Source organism: Watersipora subatra, chromosome 1 (genome assembly GCF_963576615.1).
Source record: "Watersipora subatra chromosome 1, tzWatSuba1.1, whole genome shotgun sequence".
Lineage (NCBI taxonomy): Eukaryota > Metazoa > Bryozoa > Gymnolaemata > Cheilostomatida > Watersiporidae > Watersipora > Watersipora subatra.
This window is the reverse complement of record NC_088708.1, coordinates 40979116-41001220: the sequence shown is the minus strand read 5'-3', so window position 1 is coordinate 41001220 and position 22105 is coordinate 40979116. Positions and strand designations below refer to the sequence as shown.

Here is a 22105-nt window from a genome sequence, read left to right as displayed (position 1 = left end):
AATATACAGTACAGTATACAGTAAAATATACAGTACAGTATACAGTAAAATATACAGTACAATATACAGTACAATATACAGTACAGTATACTGTACAATATACAGTACAGTATACAGTACAATATACAGTACAGTATACAGTACAATATACAGTACAGTATACAGTACAATATACAGTACAGTATACAGTACAGTATACAGTATAATATACAGTACAGTATACAGTACAGTATACAGTACAATATACAGTACAATATACAGTACAGTATACAGTACAGTATACAGTACAGTATACAGTATAATATACAGTACAGTATACAGTACAATATACAGTACAGAACACCTCTAGTACTAAAAGGTAACAAAGATAACACCATAGATCTGTTGATTCGAACCTGGGCTCTTGACTTTCCAGACTTGGAGGACCGTCCTGATCGCTTGACAGAGAGAACTTGAGCATCTTCCGTGTCGGAATCATCAAATGCCAACTGAGTTACTTTATTTAAGGCAATCAAGCTGGAAGATACGGACAATAACATGGATCTGATTGGACCATATGAACCTAGAGGAGGATGGTATTCATCCGTTTTTCAATGATTAGTTTAACACGGAAAAATTTGAAAATGTTTTCATAAATTTCATAGCTCTAGTGCGTTTCCAACCTAACCGTGCAAACTCAATACAACAAAGGAGCAAATGTGAAGAAAGAGATGACTACAACAACATACCGTGTCTTGCGTGGAGCATTGATTACAGAAGACTGAGGACCGACGGAAGTTTTGTTAGTGTTTATCGTCTGCAGAGGTGAGCATACATTATCTGATGCTTTGATGAGATACTCTCTCTTTGATTCTAAGTTCCTCGTCTGTGACTATGAATAATGAGTACTTAGGTCAAAGGTTAACTGACAGCACAAACTATAGCCATACCGACAGTTTTACTTAGGAAGAGGCGATAGCTACCACTTGTTCAGCTAAGAGTACTAAATGGTTGAGTTGACAAATACCTGGTAGTATTGCATGACTTGTGGCAGGTAGGAGAGATAAGTAAGATGGCACATGATAAGTACGTGATATCCTGTCCGCTCAACTCGGTCTAAGACAGCCCATTCCTCTTCCATGGCTCTATAGTTCCTCATACTTAACCAGCCCTCCATTATCGACTTGTGGAGACTCAACCGACTGGAAACAGAGTTATTCACATCCTTCCTATTACCGTTGTGTATGACTTTCTTCAGTTAACTCATCAACAATAAATCGCAACAGAAAGTCATCTAACATGGCTGAGCCTCATCTCAATTTTTGACAGGAAGACGGACAACATCAACAGAGTTACTCATTGAGCTTTGCTAATTGTAACATTCTATTAGAAAGCCAACCTCAAAGAACTATGCTAATCAAATCTTGGAGTGAAATTAAAGGATTAAAATGTGATCAGACTAAATGATGAATCTATTCAGGAGCAAAAAAATGACCAACTATAAGCGCAGGAGCAGAAGAATGACCAACTATAAGCACGGGAGCAGAAGAATGACCAACTATAAGCACGGGAGCAGAAGAATGACCAACTATAAGCACGGGAGCAGAAGAATGACCAACTATAAGCACAGGTTACACATACCAAGAAGTAAGGTCTGCTGGTATGGCATGACCCAATGCAGCTACTTTCGCTTCAACAGTTGTACAGTGTCTGAGAGACTCCTTCGCCACAGCAATGGCCTCTTCAGTAAGACCTAAAGAATAATTAAATTTGGAATGCATCACAAATGACAATATCGTACAGCAACATGAATGTCTAGCATGATTTCGGGATGTGCCTGTATCTGTTAAATTCAACACACTTGAAGATTTAACAAATACTACATTCAAACTAACAGATTAAATTGAGATGCAAGACATCCCAGAATAAAAAAACTTTGAAAACGTTTTCGTAAATGAGCTAAAGTAACGCGATTACCTACTTATTTACTTATGTAAAACTGTGCTCCAAAGCCATGACCATATGTACGAGCATTATAAAAAATGAGATGTTAACCAGTAACTGTACGAAAATTGACTCTTCTGCAGACCTAAACGCTTTTATAAAACCCCTACAGGTGATCATACAAGCTCAACACAACTATGACTCCAGATCAACACACCATCTGTCCCCTTGTCAAGTACATGTAGTTGTATTGAGTTCATGCAGACACACGATGATTCTGTACCTGACTTGAGTCTGTAGACGCTGAGACATTCCAGGACATGAAGATGTCCAAGCTGTAGCATGATGTCCCCGCAGCTCTCACACTTGCATGACTGTATGTGCTGGTACGGCTCCCAATCTGCAAAGTTGTGGCCAAACTTGCGCTTATTGTTGAGAGAAGGAGAGGCGGCGTCATCCCTGGTGCCCTTCGCATAGGTGGGCATCTTATACTCGGGGTCCTCATCATCACTGGTAACAAAAAACATTCCTATTATGTTAAATCACTCAATGAGAGAAGACAAGAGTGTTCAAAAAATAGGCTGTTGTAGGAGTGATGGGTACCGGTTTCACTCAGGGAGTTGCTGTAGGAGTGATGGGTACCAGTGTCATTCAGGGAGTTGCTGTAGGAGTGATGGGTACCAGTGTCATTCAGGGAGTTGTTGTAGGAGTGATGGGTACCGGTTTCACTCAGGGAGTTGCTGTAGGAGTGATGGGTACCAGTGTCATTCAGGGAGTTGCTGTAGGAGTGATGGGTACCAGTGTCATTCAGGGAGTTGCTGTAAGGGTGATGGGTACCAGTTTCACTCAGGGCGTTGCTGTAGGAGTGATGAGTACCAGTGTCACTCAGAGCGTTGCTGTCGGGGTGATGGGTACCAGTGTCACCCGGGAAACTGATGATCCCGTCAATGATGAACTTATATACAAATATTCCCTGACTCCTCAATTGACTTGCAACCATGTAGAATATTCCCTTACTCCTCAATTGACTTGCAACCATGTAGAATATTCCCTGACTCCTCAATTGACTTGCAACCATGTAGAATATTCCCTTACTCCTCAATTGACTTGCAACCATGTAGAATATTCCCTTACTCCTCAATTGACTTGCAACCATGTAGAATATTCCCTTACTCCTCAATTGACTTGCAACCATGTAGAATATTCCCTTACTCCTCAATTGACTTGCAACCATGTAGAATATTCCCTTACTCCTCAATTGACTTGCAACCATGTAGAATCAGCGCTGGCTGAGAACATGAAGAAAAATTTGTACTCACCTAAGAGCAGGTTCATTGATGGTGAAACTGTCATTATCAGCATCTCCATCAGACTCAAAACCAAAGGTTTCAGTTTGCTTGACGGACGCCGCTTTTGATCTTGGCTCTGTAGAGTAAAGACAAACTATAAATAAAAACTACGTGAACATGCATGTGGAAAAGATAGGCGGAGGATGAAAAAAATCAAGAAAAAAGACAATATAAAGAAGGAAATGGACAGAGAATAACAGTGTGTGCTATAGTTTGGTAGTTATCTCTAGCTGCTCATCAAAAAACAACCTTGTGTTTCAGACAAGTAGCTCTCACAACTTCGGTACTCTCCGAGTAGAGCCATATTAACGCACCTCATATATAGACTTACCTTTAGACAGCGTGTCTGCTTCATCATGAATCACTGGTCGCGATATTGTCATCTGAGATGTCAAGGTCATGTGAGCATGTCTTAAGCACATCTCTGCTCCAGCAAGGTCCTCAAGAAAACAGTTTAGCTTGGCCTGTGTTATAGCGATATCAGCTTCCCTGTCAAGTAGAGGAATACTTAGTCGGAAAGTTAGATATATTGAACACCCTTTACCATCATATCTGTACAGATAATAGTGATCTCCCAAGTCGGAGGGATAGCTCATCTAGCAACCATTTAGATAGGAGAGATTGGTTAGCTAGTAGCCCGATAGTGAGGGTGCCAGCTGAAACCTATCATTCCAGCATCAAATAGAAATTATAAAATACAGTACATAACAGAAATTGACACGAGAAACAGGAGAAATTTGGCAACGCAATTTTTATCACCAAAGTGCAGACAATGCTTATCTGTTTAGAACGTGATGACACCAGGTAGCACCAGTAACTCTACTTGATGACACCAGGTAGCACCTGTAACTTTACTTGATGACATCAGGTAGCACCTGTAACTTCAATTGATGACGCCATGTAGCAGCTGTAACTTTACTTGATGACACCAGGAAGCACCTGTAACTTTATTTAATGACACCATGTAGCACCTCTAACTTTACTTGATGACACCAGGTAGCACCTGTAACTTTACTTGATGACAACAGGTAGCACCTGTAACTTTACTTGATGACACCAGGTACCACCTGTAACTTCAATTGATGACACCATGTAGCACCTGTAACTTTACTTGATGACACCAGAAAGCACCTGTAACTTTATTTAATGACACCATGTAGCACCTCTAACTTTACTTGATGACACCAGGTAGCACCTGTAACTTTACTTGAGGACACCAGGTAGCACCTGTAACTTTACTTGATGACAGCAGGTAGCACCTGTAACTTTACTTAATGACACCATGTAGCACCTGTAACTTTAGGTGATGACACCATGTAGCACCTGTAACTTTAGTTGATGACACCAGGTAGCACCTGTAACTTTATTTAATGACACCATGTAGCACCAGTAACTCTACTTGATGACACCAGGTAGCACCTCTAACTTTACTTGATGACACCAGGTAGCACCTGTAACTTTACTTGAGGACACCAGGTAGCACCTGTAACTTTACTTGATGACAGCAGGTAGCACCTGTAACTTTACTTAATGACACCATGTAGCACCTGTAACTTTAGGTGATGACACCATGTAGCACCTGTAACTTTAGTTGATGACACCAGGTAGCACCTGTAACTTTATTTAATGACACCATGTAGCACCAGTAACTCTACTTGATGACATCAGGTAGCACCTGTAACTTTACTTGATGACATCAGGTAGCACTTGTAACTTTACTTGATGACACCAGGTAGCACCTGTAACTCTACTTGATGACACCAGGTACCACCTGTAACTTTACTTGATGACACCATGTAGCACCTGCAACTTTATGGCATGGCTAGGCTAACAAGCAGAAAAAAATCATATATGATGACTGCTGACAAGTTTTTGTAGCCAGACTAACTTGATATAAAATACTTGACAAGGAGTAAACTCTGCAATAAATAAACTCGTCATTCAACCAATATTCCATCACATCTATCATTAGATACTCACACAAAAAGAGCGTCAAAATGATAAAGCAATATGAGAAACAGAGGTCAACAGAGCAATATTACCGACAAATTTTGCAAAGCTAGTATATCAGAGTATAGCAAAAACTAGTATAGCAGAATATAGCGCAAGCTAGTTTAACAGAATATAGCGCAAGCTAGTTTAACAGAATACAGCACAAGCTAGTTAAGCAGAATATAGCGCAAGCTAGTTTAACAGAATACAGCACAAGCTAGTTAAGCAGAATATAGCACAGGCTAGTATAGCAGAATATAGCACAGACAAGTATAGCACAGACATGTAGACATACCTAAGAGGCAGGAGCAGCAGCTTGGCCATGTCTGCTGCAGCCTGTAGAAAGCAAAGGCATTCCCTAACGCTGCCGACATACAGGTTGACCCTGCCAAGAACTACATAGGAGGAGAGGATTGCATCAAGGTACAACAACTTCATCCCATCTACAAATACAGACCAAATGTGTATATACATATATATATATAAATACCTATTAGCAATATTGATATGGCACATGTTCTCATACATATAAATGTTGTCAGTTTTCAAAAAGTTTTTTAGCTGAGAATTATGTTTAGAAGAATGCATATGAAAACGCTAAACTTAAAAACAGCAGCTACGTACATGTGCGGAGAGGGTATGCATTCATAGAGCCAAACAGCCCGCCGTGTTCTCTCTGGCAATGCCATGCATGGTTTGATATGCTAGCCTTAACGACCACACCGGGGTTTCGTAAGACAAGGTCTAAGAGGAGACGTCTCGCTGAGGCTAGCGTATAGACTTCCTCGAGAGACCGCTTATTGTTCTTCTCAATGATGCCTTCCAGCAGCTCTACCGCTGTCTTCATCTGAAAAAATCAATAGAGGAACGAATGATTCCATTACAATAGGATTCACCTCACACCTTTATAGCCTTTCCTAAAAAAAGACGGATGGATGAAATGCCTCCATCCGTCTGTTCAAAGACAGGCTTGGGGGTCGGGACAAAATATTGTGTATAACGGGATTAGAACTCATGACTTTTAGCTTCATAGACTGACCACCTGCATCGATCACCTGTCTTACTTCATACTGGAATATTTGTGCAGCTACTTATTACAACTGATGATCTGTCACAGCGCAGTGAACTGCCAGGACACTAGTCTACACTGTAACAAGAGCAGCCTCCGTACGTCCATCCGATGGAAGGGTTGCAGGTTAGGTCAACAGATTGTTTCATACGGTATTTGCACTATTGAAATTCGGCTCGACACACTAACAACTGCGCTAACGGACACCTTCCAGCAATGCCGAATAATTGTGTGCATAGTTATTCTCTGTGCTTTATCGGTGCACCTGACTCTCTCACGGCTCACTAGACCGCCAAGGCTCTAGTAGCCAATAACTTGGAACAGACCCACTACCTACCTGACTCCCAGAGTAAATGTAGAGTTTAGCTTTGAGGATCAACATATCATCAGATTCTGCACCAGCAATCTTATTCATAGTTTTCTTAGCCTCTCCGAAATCTCCGAGCAGAATGAGAGACTCGCCATGAAGCAGCTTAATAGACCTAGGTACAGCTGTGAGAAGTCTTGAGGCTAAGGTACAGACTGTCAACAGCTTGCTCATCTGCAAGTAGAAAAACAAGACTACTGTAGAGCTATGTTGAATGCTCAGCTGAAGACCTATATTGAATACTCAACTGTAGAGCTATGTTGAATACTCAATTGTAGAGCTATGTTGAATACTCAACTGTAGAGCTATGTTGAATACTCAACTGTAGAGCTATGTTGAATACTCAACTGTAGAGCTATGTTGAATACTCAACTGTAGACTACTATAGAACTATGTTGAATACACAGCTGTAGACTACTGTAGAACTATGTTGAATACTCAGTTGTAGACTACTGTAGAACTATGTTGAATACTCAGCTGTAGACTATTGTAAAGCTATGTTGAATATTCAGTTGTAGACTACTGTAGAGCTATGTTGAATACTCAGCTGTACACTACTGTAAAACTATGTTGAATACTCAGCTGTAGACTACTGTAGAACTATGGTGAATACGCAGTTGTAGACTACTGTAAAACTATGTTGAATACTCAGTTGTAGACTACTGTAGAGCTATGTTGAATACTCAACTGTAAACTACTGTAAAACTATATTAAATACTCAGCTGTAGACTACTGTAGAGCTATGTTGAATACTCAGCTCTAGACTGCTGTAAAGCTATGTTGAATACTCAGCTGTAGACTACTGTAGAGACATGTTGAATGTAAATACAGTAATGTATATGCTCATCATTCTTTTTTGTGCACCTCCAGTCACTAACTCAATAAATGATGGAAAGGAAATACCATTTTTATGTATTGGAATATAGTCTTAATCTGATATGCAACAGACATCTTTACAAAACACAAAATTACGACTATTCAACTATTTGTTTATGTTTTTAGTACCACCAAATATGATATACCTTTGCAAGATTTTAGCAACTCATCTAATTCACCTTGGCCTATATTTAAGAGGCTAAAACCAAAACTTACAATGCAAATATATAAATGTATCGTCTATCAACAGTTACAGGTTGAGAAGATTACATATACATTGTACAATGCAAACCTGTTCTTCTCTCTACATAGACCAACCGAATTACCTATAGAGGCCATAAGATAAAACCTCTATTGGTGTCTACACAGATATATCACAAATCTAATTGTATCTATATATATATACAACAGTGCCATAGACCTCCTAATTGTATTAATATAATAGTACCATAGACCTCATAATTGTAGCTATATAATAGTATCATAGACCTCGCAGTTTTGTCTATGTAACTGAACCATAGATCTCCCAACCATGTCTATGTAGCTGTACCATAGACCTCCCAACCATGTCTATGCAGCTGTACCATAGACCTACACCTTATTGATCAACTAATATTCACTTGGAGTTATTACAATTTATATTTGCATAATAACAAAATTAGGTATGTATTTCCGTAACTTATATCAACTGATAACATCTGAACTGCAATAGTAGCTGCTGAAATAGGCTATAGATACCGACATACTAGTATTTCCATATAGTAACTAGTAATAACTACTACAAATGAGTCGTAGAAATCACCAACATTTTTGGACATGTAGAAAGTGTTGCTGATCGCATCGAGGCACTGAGCAGTCTTTGCTTCATTATATAGCGAGCCAGGGTCAGCCTGAGACCATAACATTATGGCGGTATCGAGTGGTTCCTCGGCAGCGCGCTGAGATTTGACGGTGTTCACAGGTGCTTCAACTCCCGTAAGTGATAGAGCATCATTGACATTTGACTAGAATGATAAGGGAAGTACCGTGTGAATAGTCTGTTGATGGCGAGCTTACAAAAGTCAGCGAAATCTGCCAGTAAATATTACTAAGGTGTGTAAAGTACGTATTTACAGTGAACATACGCCTCTGAGAATGAAACCTGCTTATATGTTTAATCTTCCAGTTTTACAAACTGGCTTGTTTTTTTTAATAACTCGCGCTCTATCTAGTTATGCATTCCTGTGTGATAAAACCAGATGACATGTTTTCCCTTCACAACAGATGTATACCCTTATTTGCATGGTTAGGTAATGGCGACAAGAAGAGCATGACTCACGAGAGAACATAGTAGAATTGAGGTATGATGAGCTAATCATTAAGGCATTAGCACCTACATACATGTATGAGTATACACCATGTTCATAAATACTATATTTCCATGCTTTGAACAGATCAATAGTGAGATCGTAATTTATTGTAAAAGTGACTGCAGGTGGAAAATATAGTATGAACTGAATTTTGTTAATTCTAGCTGATTGTAAGGCGGAAGTATAATGAAGACTACTAACTAACCACTGAACACATTCTAGTGGTTGCTAACTTGTGTGGGTTTTGTACTGCTATTAGTTTCCTGTGTCAGGCAAGTTTGAGGTTGTTTGCATTTGAAAATTTAATAGTAATTAATTATTACAACTCAAATACCCAAAAAAGCCGACTAAAAATCTCAACATGCAATAAATACAAACTGGATATCCCTAGCAGCATTTTCTATGGCTAAAAGATGGTACTAAAAAGCAATCTTTGCAGCATGAAGACTTATAGTTAAAGAGACACCATAGCAATACAATGACCTACCATAGAACAGCGCTCTCTATAACTTAGCATGTACTTCCATGTATAAAACTGGGCTGTGAGGTCATTGCTATAAGCAGATGCACACCCCTTAAGCAGTTCCAGTCCTTTGTCTATAGATTGCTGGGCCAGTCTAAGAATATAAAACAGTCCAACTTCTACACTCAATCCCCTCGACATACAAGTCTTTTAATGAACAGCATAACATTCCAGCAAACATTTGACTTTGAACCCAAAGTAATTTTCAACAGAAGACATTTAAAGTTTCTCGAAGCATCGCAAGATTATATGTGAAAATGAAGTTAATGGAAATTGGATAGAGACCATAAGAAAATGTAAAAATAACACAAACTTAAATGTCAGCTAATCATAGTAAGAGTAAATTATGTCTCTCATATTTGTATCATGACCTCTACCCTCGAGCCTATGCATTGTCAAGTTTACATTTCTGCTGTGTGTCTCCAAGAAGAAGCGACAGTAAAAAACCTCTTTATTGATTATTACTTTATTAATTCAGTTTCTTACATATAATTTCATTTATAACATAGTTTTATATGATGCATTTGGTTGAATGCTGATGTGTAATTACTCATAGTGTTCATTAATAAATTACAGATTATACGAAACTAAGAGACCTTGGGAGGGATGGAAGGGACCTTGGGAGGGATGGAAGAGACCTTGGGAGGGATGGAAGAGACCTTGGGAGGGATGGAAGAGACCTTGGGAGGGATGGAAGAGACCTTGGGAGGGATGGAAGAGACCTTGGGAGGGATGGAAGAGACCTTGGGAGGGATGGAAGAGACCTTGGGAGGGATGGAAGAGACCTTGGGAGGGATGGAAGGGACCTTGGGAGGGATGGAAGGGACCTTGGGAGGGATGGAAGAGACCTTGGGAGGGATGGAAGAGACCTTGGGAGGGATGGAAGAGACCTTGGGAGGGATGGAAGAGACCTTGGGAGGGATGGAAGAGACCTTGGGAGGGATGGAAGAGACCTTGGGAGGGATGGAAGAGACCTTGGGAGGGATGGAAGAGACCTTGGGAGGGATGGAAGGGACCTTGGGAGGGATGGAAGAGACCTTGGGAGGGATGGAAGAGACCTTGGGAGGGATGGAAGAGACCTTGGGTGGGATGGAAGGGACCTTGGGAGGGATGGAAGGGACCTTGGGAGGGATGGACGAGACCTTGGGAGGGATGGAAGGGACCTTGGGAGGGATGGAAGAGACCTTGGGAGGGATGGAAGAGACCTTGGGAGGGATGGAAGGGACCTTGGGAGGGATGGAAGGGACCTTGGGAGGGATGGAAGGGACCTTGGGAGGGATGGAAGGGACCTTGGGAGGGATGGAAGAGACCTTAGGCAAGAAGTTGTAACTTTTAGTTTGGTAGACACACACTCTACCACAGCGCCATTTGACCACTTTCGGGTGTTACAGAAGAATCGTGCAGCTAGTCAAAGAATGACTAAATTATTTGAATAGCTCGCCCACTACTCATCCTAGGAGAGCAGAAACGCTTGAAAATTAAAACACATGATATACATACATGAAGAAAATAACATCTGATGGCCCTATCACACTCGACTCAAAACTAACCGGTGTAAAACTGCTGCCATATATACTCACGCTACGTTTTTATCCAGAGTGATATGCAGTTCTGTTACGCAGAGGTAATGAAGAGCTGTATGAACATGCGAGACAGCCCTCATCTTCATCTCAACCAGTAGTGCATTCAGATGCTCATAGAAGCACTCCCTACATGATCATGGCAAGCAATAAGTTGCAGCAACTTGCACAACAATGAAGCTTCTCTTATCGACAATTTGTAACTCGGCGCAATGCTCTGGTAAAAACCTAATAAGACTGTATATTTATTATATGTTATCATTATATATTATTATTATTTATTATACTGTATATAGCGTATTCAGACTATAAACACAAAGCCTTGGTTTCCAGATTTAGACAAATCATCTCATTTCAAACAAAATCCATATTACCTCGGACCTCTACGATTTTAATTTGTTACTTAGCTGATACGAGGGTCGATTGGTTGGCATTCGGTGCAAACCATGTGACTATTGAATTGGCAAGTAGAAGCAGAGAGGTCTCGGATTATGCCTGCACTGTTTGCAACATGTACGTAAAGCAAGCTTTAGACATTGGAGTTATGACAATATATATACTGAATTTTTATAGAGTATTTTAGACCAAGCCAACTGGTGACCTTTAGACCAAGCCAACTGGTGACCTTTAGACCAAGCCAACTGGTGACCTTTAGACCAAGCCAACTGGTGACCTTTAGACCAAGCCAACTGGTGACCTTTAGACCACCCCAACTGGTGACCTTTAGACCACCCCAACTGGTGACCTGCGCCACACATTGAGCCAAGTTGAAACATTCACCAAGGATGATCAAGCGGCCCTACGAAGTTGGCGAATTGTTTGCAAGTTGCCAAGTCTAAAATTTTACTCAGATCTTTTAAAGAAACTATGAATTATTTGTGGTAATCGCGTGCAAACTGAGCAGTCCTTAAGTGAGGTAAACATCTGGCACAACACAAAATGTAACATTTTTGTGTCCTGTACTATATCACGAATTAGAGAATTCACACAAGTCACTCGCCATGGAGCAATCCATTTCGAAGTTAAATTGATTTTGAATGTTAATGCAAACTAGTCGCCACAATCTAAAACTAAAGCAAAAGTTATCTTTAGATTCACGTATAAAAACAAAACTGTGTATCTAACTAAAACTAATGCACAAACCTAAAGATAATGTATGAACTAGGGCTAATTTGTGAAATAAGAGATAATGTATGAACTAGGGCTAATTTGTGAAATAAGAGTTAATGTATGAACTAGGGCTAATTTGTGAAATAAGAGTTAATGTATGAAACTAGGAATAATTTGTGAAATAAGAGTTAATGTATGAACTAGGGCTAATTTGTGAAATAAGAGTTAATGTATGAAACTAGGAATAATTTGTGAAATAAGAGTTAATGTATGAACTAGGGCTAATTTGTGAAATAAGAGTTAATGTATGAAACTAGGGCTAATTTGTGAAATAAGAGATAATGTATGAACTAGGGCTAATTTGTGAAATAAGAGTTAATGTATGAAACTAAAGTAAACATACCAGCTATGGCTAATGCATAAAACCAAACCTAATATACAAAACTAAGGCAAATGCATGAACCTAAAAGTATTGCGAAAACTAAAGCTAATTTATAAAACTAAGGCTAATGTAATATATAAATCTATAGCTAACAGAGTTTAGCAAAACTAATGCTAAACTATGATACTCTAGTAACAACTGCACGACACATCCACAGGTTTGTATGGTCTCCGCTGGCATCAGGGAACCGCCACCTAACTCAACAATCTCCTCCATACTCTGCTACAAACCATCTCCATACACTCTGCCACAAACCATCTCCAGACAATTGCTGACCAGTCCAGCAACTGGACTGGTCAGCAATTGTGTGGAGATGGTTTTTGGAGAGATCTGTCGAGTAACTGGGCCTGCTGACATCTCTTAACCTACTTCATATTAAATTCAGCAAACTCCTTGAAGATGAGTGAGATGACATGATCCTTGTTGGCAAGCTTCCCAAAGACTTCAGCCCCTAGCACCCTGTGCAAGTAGTCAACATGCAAATAACCAACTAAAATAATTCACCAGTGAGAACTACGTGATTGAATCTGAAAGCATCTTCAAATTGTATTGCTTTTTAATGTCAGAACAATTTTGACAAAAGCCCGCAAATCGGACACAGAAACTCAGAGCCTCTACCATTATAAACAACTATAGTACCACTAATAATATCATAAGGTACAACTATAGTAACACTAGTAATATCACAAGGTACAACTATAGTAATACTAGTAATATCCCAAGGTACAACTATAGTATTACTAATAACATTTATACATGATTGCTAATAAGATAAAAACTTCCCAATCAAAAATTTCCAATTAGTTTCTAATCAGACATCCTAAACATGTAAAAAGATGATTTCTGAAACTGTATCTCCAACATGCATAATGCTATAGACAGCTTTTCATTATACGCAACACCTCAAACTTTCAATAAGAAAAAAGTATCCAAGGTCACGCACGGCCTTGCTAAATTATTTAAATATGTATCAGACTATAGCAATACATACCTGGATGACACAGCTGATCCTGTGGAGGCAGCGCAGGCTTTCCTGTGCACTTTACACCAGTCAGCTATCAGTCCATCCCAATGACCCTCCGGTGAGTCATGGAACAAGGCAAACGTATCGAGAGCTCTATTGTAGGTTGACTGCCTGACAAGCAGGTCGCAGAGTTGTTTTCTCAGTGTAACCAGAGGCTCCTGCACCACACAGCGTAAATCATAAAAAAGGCACTGCCAATTAGTTTGAGAATAACGAGAGGTGAGAATTTTTAACTGCTACTTTTCCACACCAAATGAGGATATTCAGCTGGGAGATCAGTGGGTATAGCACAGTATTATAGAGGTATGGTGTTGTGATATCATATGGTATGATACTATATGGTAAGGCTATGACATGGTGTTATGATATGGGATAATGTTATGACACGGTGCGATACTATGGTGTTATGATGTGACCTGGTGTTATGATATGGTATCGCATGATGATGGAACAAGATGTGATGATATGCTATGGTGCAATAATGTGACATGGTGTAGAGATACGTGACACGTCATACGGTGTGATGACGTGTCGCACAGAGATGACGCGTCGCGCAGAGATGACGCGTCGCGCAGAGATGACGCGTCGCGCAGAGATGACGCGTCGCGCAGAGATGACGCGTCGCGCAGAGATGACGCGTCGCGCAGAGATAACATGTCATGCAAAGATAACATGGTATGCAAAGATAACATGTCATGCAAAGATAACATGGTATGCAAAGATAAAATGTCATGCAAAGATAACATGGTATGCAACGATAACATGGTATGAAGTTATGAACATAATAAATTATATGAATTTATGAGATCAGTATTTGATTGAGTGAGCAACTAAGATGTACTCTAAAATTCTTATTACTGGGTGCCTCCGCTGTCATCAAAAAACTACACTGAGTTTATACCAGCTCAAATATTTGACCAAAATCACTAAGCATCCAAGTAAAGCTATAGCTGACCACTGTCAAAGAGACTGATCAGTTCATATACATAATAAAGATGAGAAACCAGGCTTGGCAAGTTGACACATACATAACTGTTAACTCTTATGAGGACAGTCATGACAGCAGTAGTCATCTCTTCCACGACAGCGGTTACCGCTCCATCCTTCTCCATGCTAGATAGCCAGCACACAATCCTACCAACATTGTACGCTGCAAACAAATGAACCTCGCCCTGCATATACCGCAATAACTACCAAATGAATTCAGATATTTTTTAAAGAACTGATTTGAAGGTGCTTGCTTATGATTTTCGAAAAGTTATCACTCCGATTCTCAAAAACGCTCTGCTTTTCTTTGCTCATCACCACTGCCACCTCGGCTAGTTTGTTTAGAACTTATTAGTTCATCAATAGACGTATGAAGCAGCGTTATCATTATTTATTTATTTATTAATTAATTATTTCATTAATTATATTGTAGAAAGAAACCAAGTGAAGGAGGACTACTTGAGTACGAATATTTTTGCTGATTTACAAAAAGCAATGTTTCGAAAGGCTTCGCATGTCATATGTTAGACATATACAGTGCACCTTGAGGTGAGACATATACAGTGCACCTTGAGGTGAGACATATACAGTGCACCTTGAGGTGAGACATATACAGTGCACCTTGAGGTGAGACATATACAGTGCACCTTGAGGTGAGACATATACAGTGCACCTTGAGGAGAGACATAAACAGTGCATCTTGAGGAGAGGATTACCCTGATATACGGTTTTTTCACCATAAGAAGTGGAACATGATGATTTTTTTTACACCTCATCATACGAATCTCATTTCACCATACGAGTTCAAATTTAGCAGTCGTAGATGTACTTATTATGTACCTCAAAATAACAAACACAACGAAATGCTGTTCGCCGAAAAACGCGGTGACTGATTTCTCTCAGTTCAGCAATTCTCATTTGTAAAACAGTAATATTTTCTCTTTAAAGGTTTACTTGCAACAAAATTTACATTACAGTTGTTTGGCATCAAAAGATTCACCATGTCATGCTCTGCTGTGTTGTAGGTGCAAAATATGTGGAAATGTGATTACAAGCTCTTAAAAGCTCAAAAACGAACAGTTTACCGCAGCCATCACAAAACGCTGTAGATTAGAATCCCTTTCAAAAACAGCTCAAATGGGACGTAGCTGAACAAGATAGCTTCTGTTTACACTTTCATGCAACTTCATTCGTCCAAATATTTTCACAAATATACCCTACAGGATGAATTTATTCGTGGAGTTAAATTTCGCGAAAATTGCCATTTCATACATATTCGCGGATTAATTTATTCGCGGCTGAAAACTGTCACTCTCTATGAAGAGTTAACTCTATTACGTCTACTAATAGAGTTAACCCTATGCATGCGCGCATTGCGTGTTTCATTTTCTATTTAGCTTACAACTACGGGTCAATCGTGCTAAGCTATAAATATTTTGCTGCGTTCAGGTTTTTCACGAATATTCCTAGATTTGGAGGCCTTTGATGAACCAACAATTTGTGGTAAGTATTGAGTTTTTCACATTTACTACCTGTAAATTAGTTGAATTTTACTTTGGTTCTTCGGTAAAACGCAATATTTATTTTTTCCATCCCTACCACTTCATTATTTGTTTTAGTGTGAGAGATTTTTCATCATGCACGGAAGCACAATGATTGCAAGGGTGGTAGATGTCATTCTTAGAAGATCACCAATCATTCAGGGAGGTCTTGAAATTGAGGTAGAAGTGACCGCAGCTGCTAACGATGAGAATATATGTTTTAAAAAAGGAACAAAAACGCCTTTACGAGCACAAATCTTTGGCCAACCGGCAGAACTTTGCAATAGTAAGCCACGAGGAGAGTTCTGATAATAACTTCCTTACCAGTCATGTAATAGCGAGAGAATCGCCTTTAACATCTACCCAAGACAGTGACAGAGCTGCTATTACAAAAATAAATAGTCAGAGAGCACCATTACACGCTAGTATTCACCTATCAATAGTACCAGTTTAATTTTATTGCTAGACAACCGCCATATGGACTAAACTGTTTATATTTACTCCATTCATCGTTTGTAAAATTTTATTTGTATTTGAAACATTTTATTTGTACACTCAAGTTTGTAATAAATTATAATATATCTATACATGAAATAAAATATATAATTTAATCATGTTTGCTGCAGCGATATCAAGGAGTTGTTGTCAATGAAGGGGTCTAGGTTGACTGGTTGCTTCTCTGCCAATATTCCTGCCTTGATGAATATTACTACTTGTCTCTAGTTTTCGTAATCGGAGTAGGTTGGCTCATTCTCAATCTGCAGTAAACACAAAAAAGAAAAAATATTAACGAGTGTTAAAGAAGTACAAAAACAATAGCTGAAGTATTTAATGAAAGCGATCAGTTTTTAAACAAAAGGATTAACTAATGCAGTTAATTATGGAAAAAACGTATCTGCTCTGCAAATCAAATACATACCATAATGTCCAGATCAGAATCATGATCGTCCTCAACTTCGGTATTAGCGATTGATGGAGTTGATTTCAATGTAAAAAGACTAGGAGAGATTTTTTGCGACGACGAAGCCATGCCGAATAGCTTGTGAAAACTTGGAATAACTTTGTAAAGTTTGACGCAATGGCAATAAAACTCGAAGCCCGGCGATGATTTTAAAGAAGTTTTGGAACTCGGCTACGTTTAGTACTTCTGCCTAGCGGCTATTTTCGCGATGACGCCTTTCTGCATATCTTGTGACAACCTTGAATAATTTTGTAAATAAATGTGATGCATTGGCAATGGTGTTAGCTCAAAGACCAGACAATGATTTAAAAATGTTTTGGAACTCAACTACGTTTAGTATTTATATTAAAAACTAGCCTAGCGGCTAGTTTTTAATTTGATGCAGTAGTTATTCTCCCTTGAGATTAAAAATAGAACTAATTATTCATGGAATTTAATAATTCGGGTAATTGACTGTTCGCGAAATCGCGAATTTTTATAACCAACGAATATTTTCATCCTGTAGGGTACTTCATGCATTCAATAAAACCATGTCTATTGTCCTTACACGTCTATTTCATCATCATCATCGTAATGCTGTCATTTTGAGCACTGATGTCTCAAAACCCACCGTAAAAAATTGTTTAATTTTTTAACTTTAGCTCGAAGGTTGCTCACCTGTAATAGTCGAAAAATGCTGCAGAAACCATTTGCGCTGTTTGGCAGGAAGTGTGGGTCACATGATCAGATTACGACTAGACGATTAGACCAAACCGAAACAAAACTGTAAAGTAGCGAGCATCTATATTTGATACGAGCTTTTCGGTAAAACCCAAAGTGTTTGTCATAAACTAGTGCGACGAGAAGTTTTATATTGAGCCTTTTATTGGCTTTTCAATTAACGTTATCATTCCATGTCAAAACAATAACCTAATTGCTTGATCACGTCAGAGAAATAAACCGATTCCAACCTACGGCATTTTCGTGATGGCGGTGATTAACTGTTCGTTTTTGAGCTTTTAGGACCCTGTTATCACATTTCCACTAATTTTGCACTCACAACCCAGCAGAGTAAGACATGGTGAATCTTTTGATACCAAATAACTGTAATGTGAATTTTGTTGCAAGTCAATCTTTAAATCCAGTAACAAAGTTGGATTTGCGATCCCTTCACGCAGAAGGCAGTGGTCAAACAACTTCTCTTAACTTGCTAACAAAAGTCCACTTCATTTCAAAAACCGCATCATTCGGGCTTATTCGCTGAATTAGGTTGAAAAAGGTTTTAAACATGTCCGCTAAAAGTTGTAGTCGCAGATAGAAACTGATAAGTAATAAAGTTTTAGTGATAAAAAGTTGAAATTCAGTAAAATAGTGAAAAATACACACTAAAACTTAGCTTTAAATGTGTGTTTAATAAGCTAAACTTACTTGAGGTGAGTTCAAAGTTTATGTTATATGTACATCTGTCTTGAAGGTAACAACTCCCTACGGTACGTACTACACATTGTACATTATAATGTTACATTTTATTACAGATTATAACCACTAAGCACACTAAATCCAAAAAAGTTACTATAGGTACCTATAGTCACTTTAGTAACTACAGTTACTAAAGTTAACATACTATTTTGTTACTAATTTTTAGTATGTACAGCACTTATATAAAACTGTGACAATTTTTATCGGAGGATGTTTGCATTATATAATTACTATAGTTTACACGCCTCTACGATTTTTTCACCGTACGATGCCAACCCTGGAATGGATCAAAGTCGTATCCTGAGGTGGCACCATATAATAAATATTTTGCTCAAATTTTATGCCATATGTGAAAGGGTTTTCAAGTTGAAATGATTCTAACCTGTGGCAGACTAGGGGAGGTCAGTCTAAATTATCTTTCAACTCAAATCAGAACATGAAAAAGCTGTTACCAGTTCAAGCTTGTAAAATTTGTATAAGGTTGTTACCTTTTTACTAGTATATAAATGCTTGGTTAAGCCACCGTATACCCAATGTATGACATAAAAACACACATTTGAAGATAAATCAAACGTTTTCTTACCAATATCTTGAAATGGCTTAGCATCACACCCAGACTCCTTGTACCGCAGCGCCCTTATCCTCTCAGCTACAGTTTTAAGTAACTCTACAGTTGTGTCTCCATCAGCCTCTCCACGAGTCACAAGGTCAGCGCTGATATGCATAAGTTTAACACAGCTGTAGAGCTCCCGTGAGCAATACTGAAGCTGTTTAGCAGCATCATCCAGCTCAAACAACTTCCTGCAAATAAAAAACAACAACTATGATATTTCTGGCACCACACGTTGACACAGTCACAGACCCAAAATTAACCATTTATGAATAATTTTTGGAAGTATGTGTTTGGAAAAGCACCCATGCAAATTTGGTAAACAGAAATCAAAAACTGTAGGGCAAAGAATTGTCTACTCTCAAAAGATTGGCTGAAATAAAAGAGACAATAAGTCTTTCGCTGAGCATTCAAAAAACATATCCTGACTCTCTGCTACACCAACAAAGAAATGTGTCATCGCAGCCTGTTAACAGAAAGACCCTAGTGTCACTGACCATCAGCAGAATGACCCTAGTGTCAATGTCTATCAACAGAATGACTCTAGTGTCACAGCCTGTCAGCAGAATAACCATAGTGTCACAGCCTGTCAGCCGAATGACCCTAGTGTCACTGCCTGTCAGCCGAATGACTCAAGCGTCACTGTATGTCAACAGAATGACTCAAGCGTCACTGCATGTCAACAGAATGACTCAAGCGTCACTGCATGTCAACAGAATGACTCAAGCGTCACTACAGTGCAACAGAAGTACTCTAATTTCCCTGTAATAGTTTTGCTGACAGTAACTTGCTAATTATCATCGATTTCTGATTAAATCTTATAAAATCTGTATATAAGTTGTCAAAATTGACCACAGAAGGAATATGAAAACTCTGAAAATACTAGATTAATAATACATATCATTAATCTCAAAGGAATACCATAGCCATAGGGATACCTGTCCACAAGAATATCCGCTACTAAGACATCAGCCCATGATAGCAAGGCCTCACAAGTCGCTGCCTGACAAGCGGTTGAGGTGATGAGTTTAGAGGCAGCATTGAGCATCAGCGAGACACTCTGTATTTCAACAGAATGGTTGGTAGCAGATAGCACCTGCTCAACAGTTTCAACTGAGAGACGATCAGCGACACCCCTCTTGCTGATTGAGCAATAAGCTTTTTGTATGAGCCGACAGAGCTGTGCATGGAGAGATATAGCCTTCGATGTCTAGAGAAACACAACATTGTGACAATAGCAGACATATTCTTTAGTGAATAATGTGAGATGACGAATAGTTGATAATCAAAACTTCAACTAAAAAGAGAAAGTGATTTATAGTAATTCCATGGCCTTCAATAAGTACAACAGATCAAAGCAAGCACATGTTTATTTGTAAAATAGCTAAAATATAGGATATTTACTACACCCAGTCTCAGTATAACTTTTCTAGGATTGAGAAAACCAACAGAGAATTATGCAATGAAACTATATAGGTAGCTACGCTCATGGTAAACCTTATGGTAGATAAAACTAGCCATAAAGAGATTTGCTCATATGAGTTTCAGGCAGCAGTGTATGTAGTTTACACTAGACCTTCATATTATACATTATATGAACTAGTTGAATGTTCGGCCCGCGTAATAAACAAGTCTTTGCGCAGGAAACTTATTCGGCCGACTCGGTAGCCGATCGTAAGTCCTAGCGAGGGCCGTGTCATTGGCCGAGTCAGGGCTAAGCTCGGTCCTGGAGTAAGTCGCTTCGGCACCTCTCTTCTCTCGTTCCCGGCCCTCGCGTTCGGCCACAACAATGCATTATGTTTCAATTATCAGACTCTGACTTTAATAATTTATCCAGATCAATTTCACTTCCTTCGTCAAGACCTAAACAGCTTCACAGATGTTTTAAAGAATTAGTTTAAAGATTTTTGCTCATGTTTTCTGTCATTTCTTTGATTTAAAAAAACATTGACAAATGACTCTTTTGCTCATGGTTACAAACACCAAATGATATATGTACCTCGAAAAGAAATATCTGATAAGCACGAATTACAAACGTACAACTTATCTTACACAGAAGAGCCCTCATAGTTAATTCAGGAAGAACCTAACATGGCGCACTCAATGGCATTGCCCAAGTTGATGAGCTCTATGAGTCTTTTGTATAATTATGGCATACCTCTATCTTGTTAAATATACGGCTGCGAAGGAGTTTTACCATTTGCGCCTCGATTGACACTAAAGTGTCTCCTGGTTTAAATATGCTTCAAACCTCCTTTTACCACCATTCAGCCAGCTTTAAGCCTGGTTTTAAGACACAGAAATATCTTACCTTTAAATCTATGGTCTGTGGTACCATTATATAGATACAATTAGGAGGTCTATGGTACCATTATATAGCTACAATAGGAGGTCTATGGTAGCATTATATTTAATTAACTAAAGACACTTAGAAATATCTTACCTTTAAATACACAGAGCAATCATTTGAGTGCAGCGCTTCTAGACATTGTATAAACAGAGACAAGTGCTGCCATAGCGTGCCTTGACCCTCCGACCTGCCAGCAGAAACATCCACTTCATTCCTCAACTGTGACAGTCCCTCTTTGATTAACTCCCTGCTGCCATCTTCTGATGAACACGCCGACACGGCAACGGTTATCTGTTGAGCCAGTTTCGTCACCCGGTTGTCCCAGCCACTGGTAACAGCGAGTCGCAGGGCCATTACTCTCTCTTCATAGACTAGCGCCACCGCGAGACCAGAGTCACCGCTGGCTATGCTGTGTTTGTTCCAAATAGATTTATAGCAATAACCAGCGATAGAAAGTAACTCCTTATTGTCTAAATCGAGGTGTCGGCTGAGGGTAATGAGCAGCTGGCAGCAGTTCATGCATGTCGAATGAGAGCCCTACAGAAATATTAAACTCAGTGACTCATGAATGACCACCACCTCTATTCACACGTA

The 22105-nt window shown here is 39.1% G+C and overlaps 2 protein-coding genes across 2 annotated transcripts in view; both read right to left on the bottom strand.

Annotated features, from left to right (window-relative positions):
- Positions 1-6790, bottom strand: part of LOC137403600 (separin-like) — a 47629-nt gene extending 40839 nt beyond the window's left edge. The window contains exons 1-10 of the mRNA XM_068089569.1: positions 6671-6790; positions 5889-6111; positions 5560-5707; positions 3604-3761; positions 3243-3348; positions 2207-2433; positions 1621-1732; positions 1007-1181; positions 729-871; positions 396-516 (exon numbers count right to left, since the gene is read on the bottom strand). Coding sequence (XP_067945670.1) covers positions 396-516; positions 729-871; positions 1007-1181; positions 1621-1732; positions 2207-2433; positions 3243-3348; positions 3604-3761; positions 5560-5707; positions 5889-6111; positions 6671-6748 — 1491 coding nt within the window. The 5' untranslated portion in view covers positions 6749-6790. The remainder of the gene's footprint in view (positions 1-395; positions 517-728; positions 872-1006; positions 1182-1620; positions 1733-2206; positions 2434-3242; positions 3349-3603; positions 3762-5559; positions 5708-5888; positions 6112-6670) is intronic.
- A 25-nt stretch (positions 6791-6815) lies between these two features.
- LOC137387646 (uncharacterized) lies at positions 6816-20209 on the bottom strand. Its single transcript, XM_068074130.1, has 9 exons — positions 20100-20209; positions 19135-19352; positions 14633-14754; positions 13572-13762; positions 12950-13039; positions 11029-11157; positions 9413-9542; positions 8379-8580; positions 6816-6874 (listed from the first exon to the last, which is right to left on the bottom strand). The coding sequence occupies exons 1-9, from the start codon at positions 20207-20209 to the stop codon at positions 6816-6818; spliced, it is 1251 nt and encodes a 416-aa protein (XP_067930231.1).
- Positions 20210-22105: the final 1896 nt, after the last annotated feature.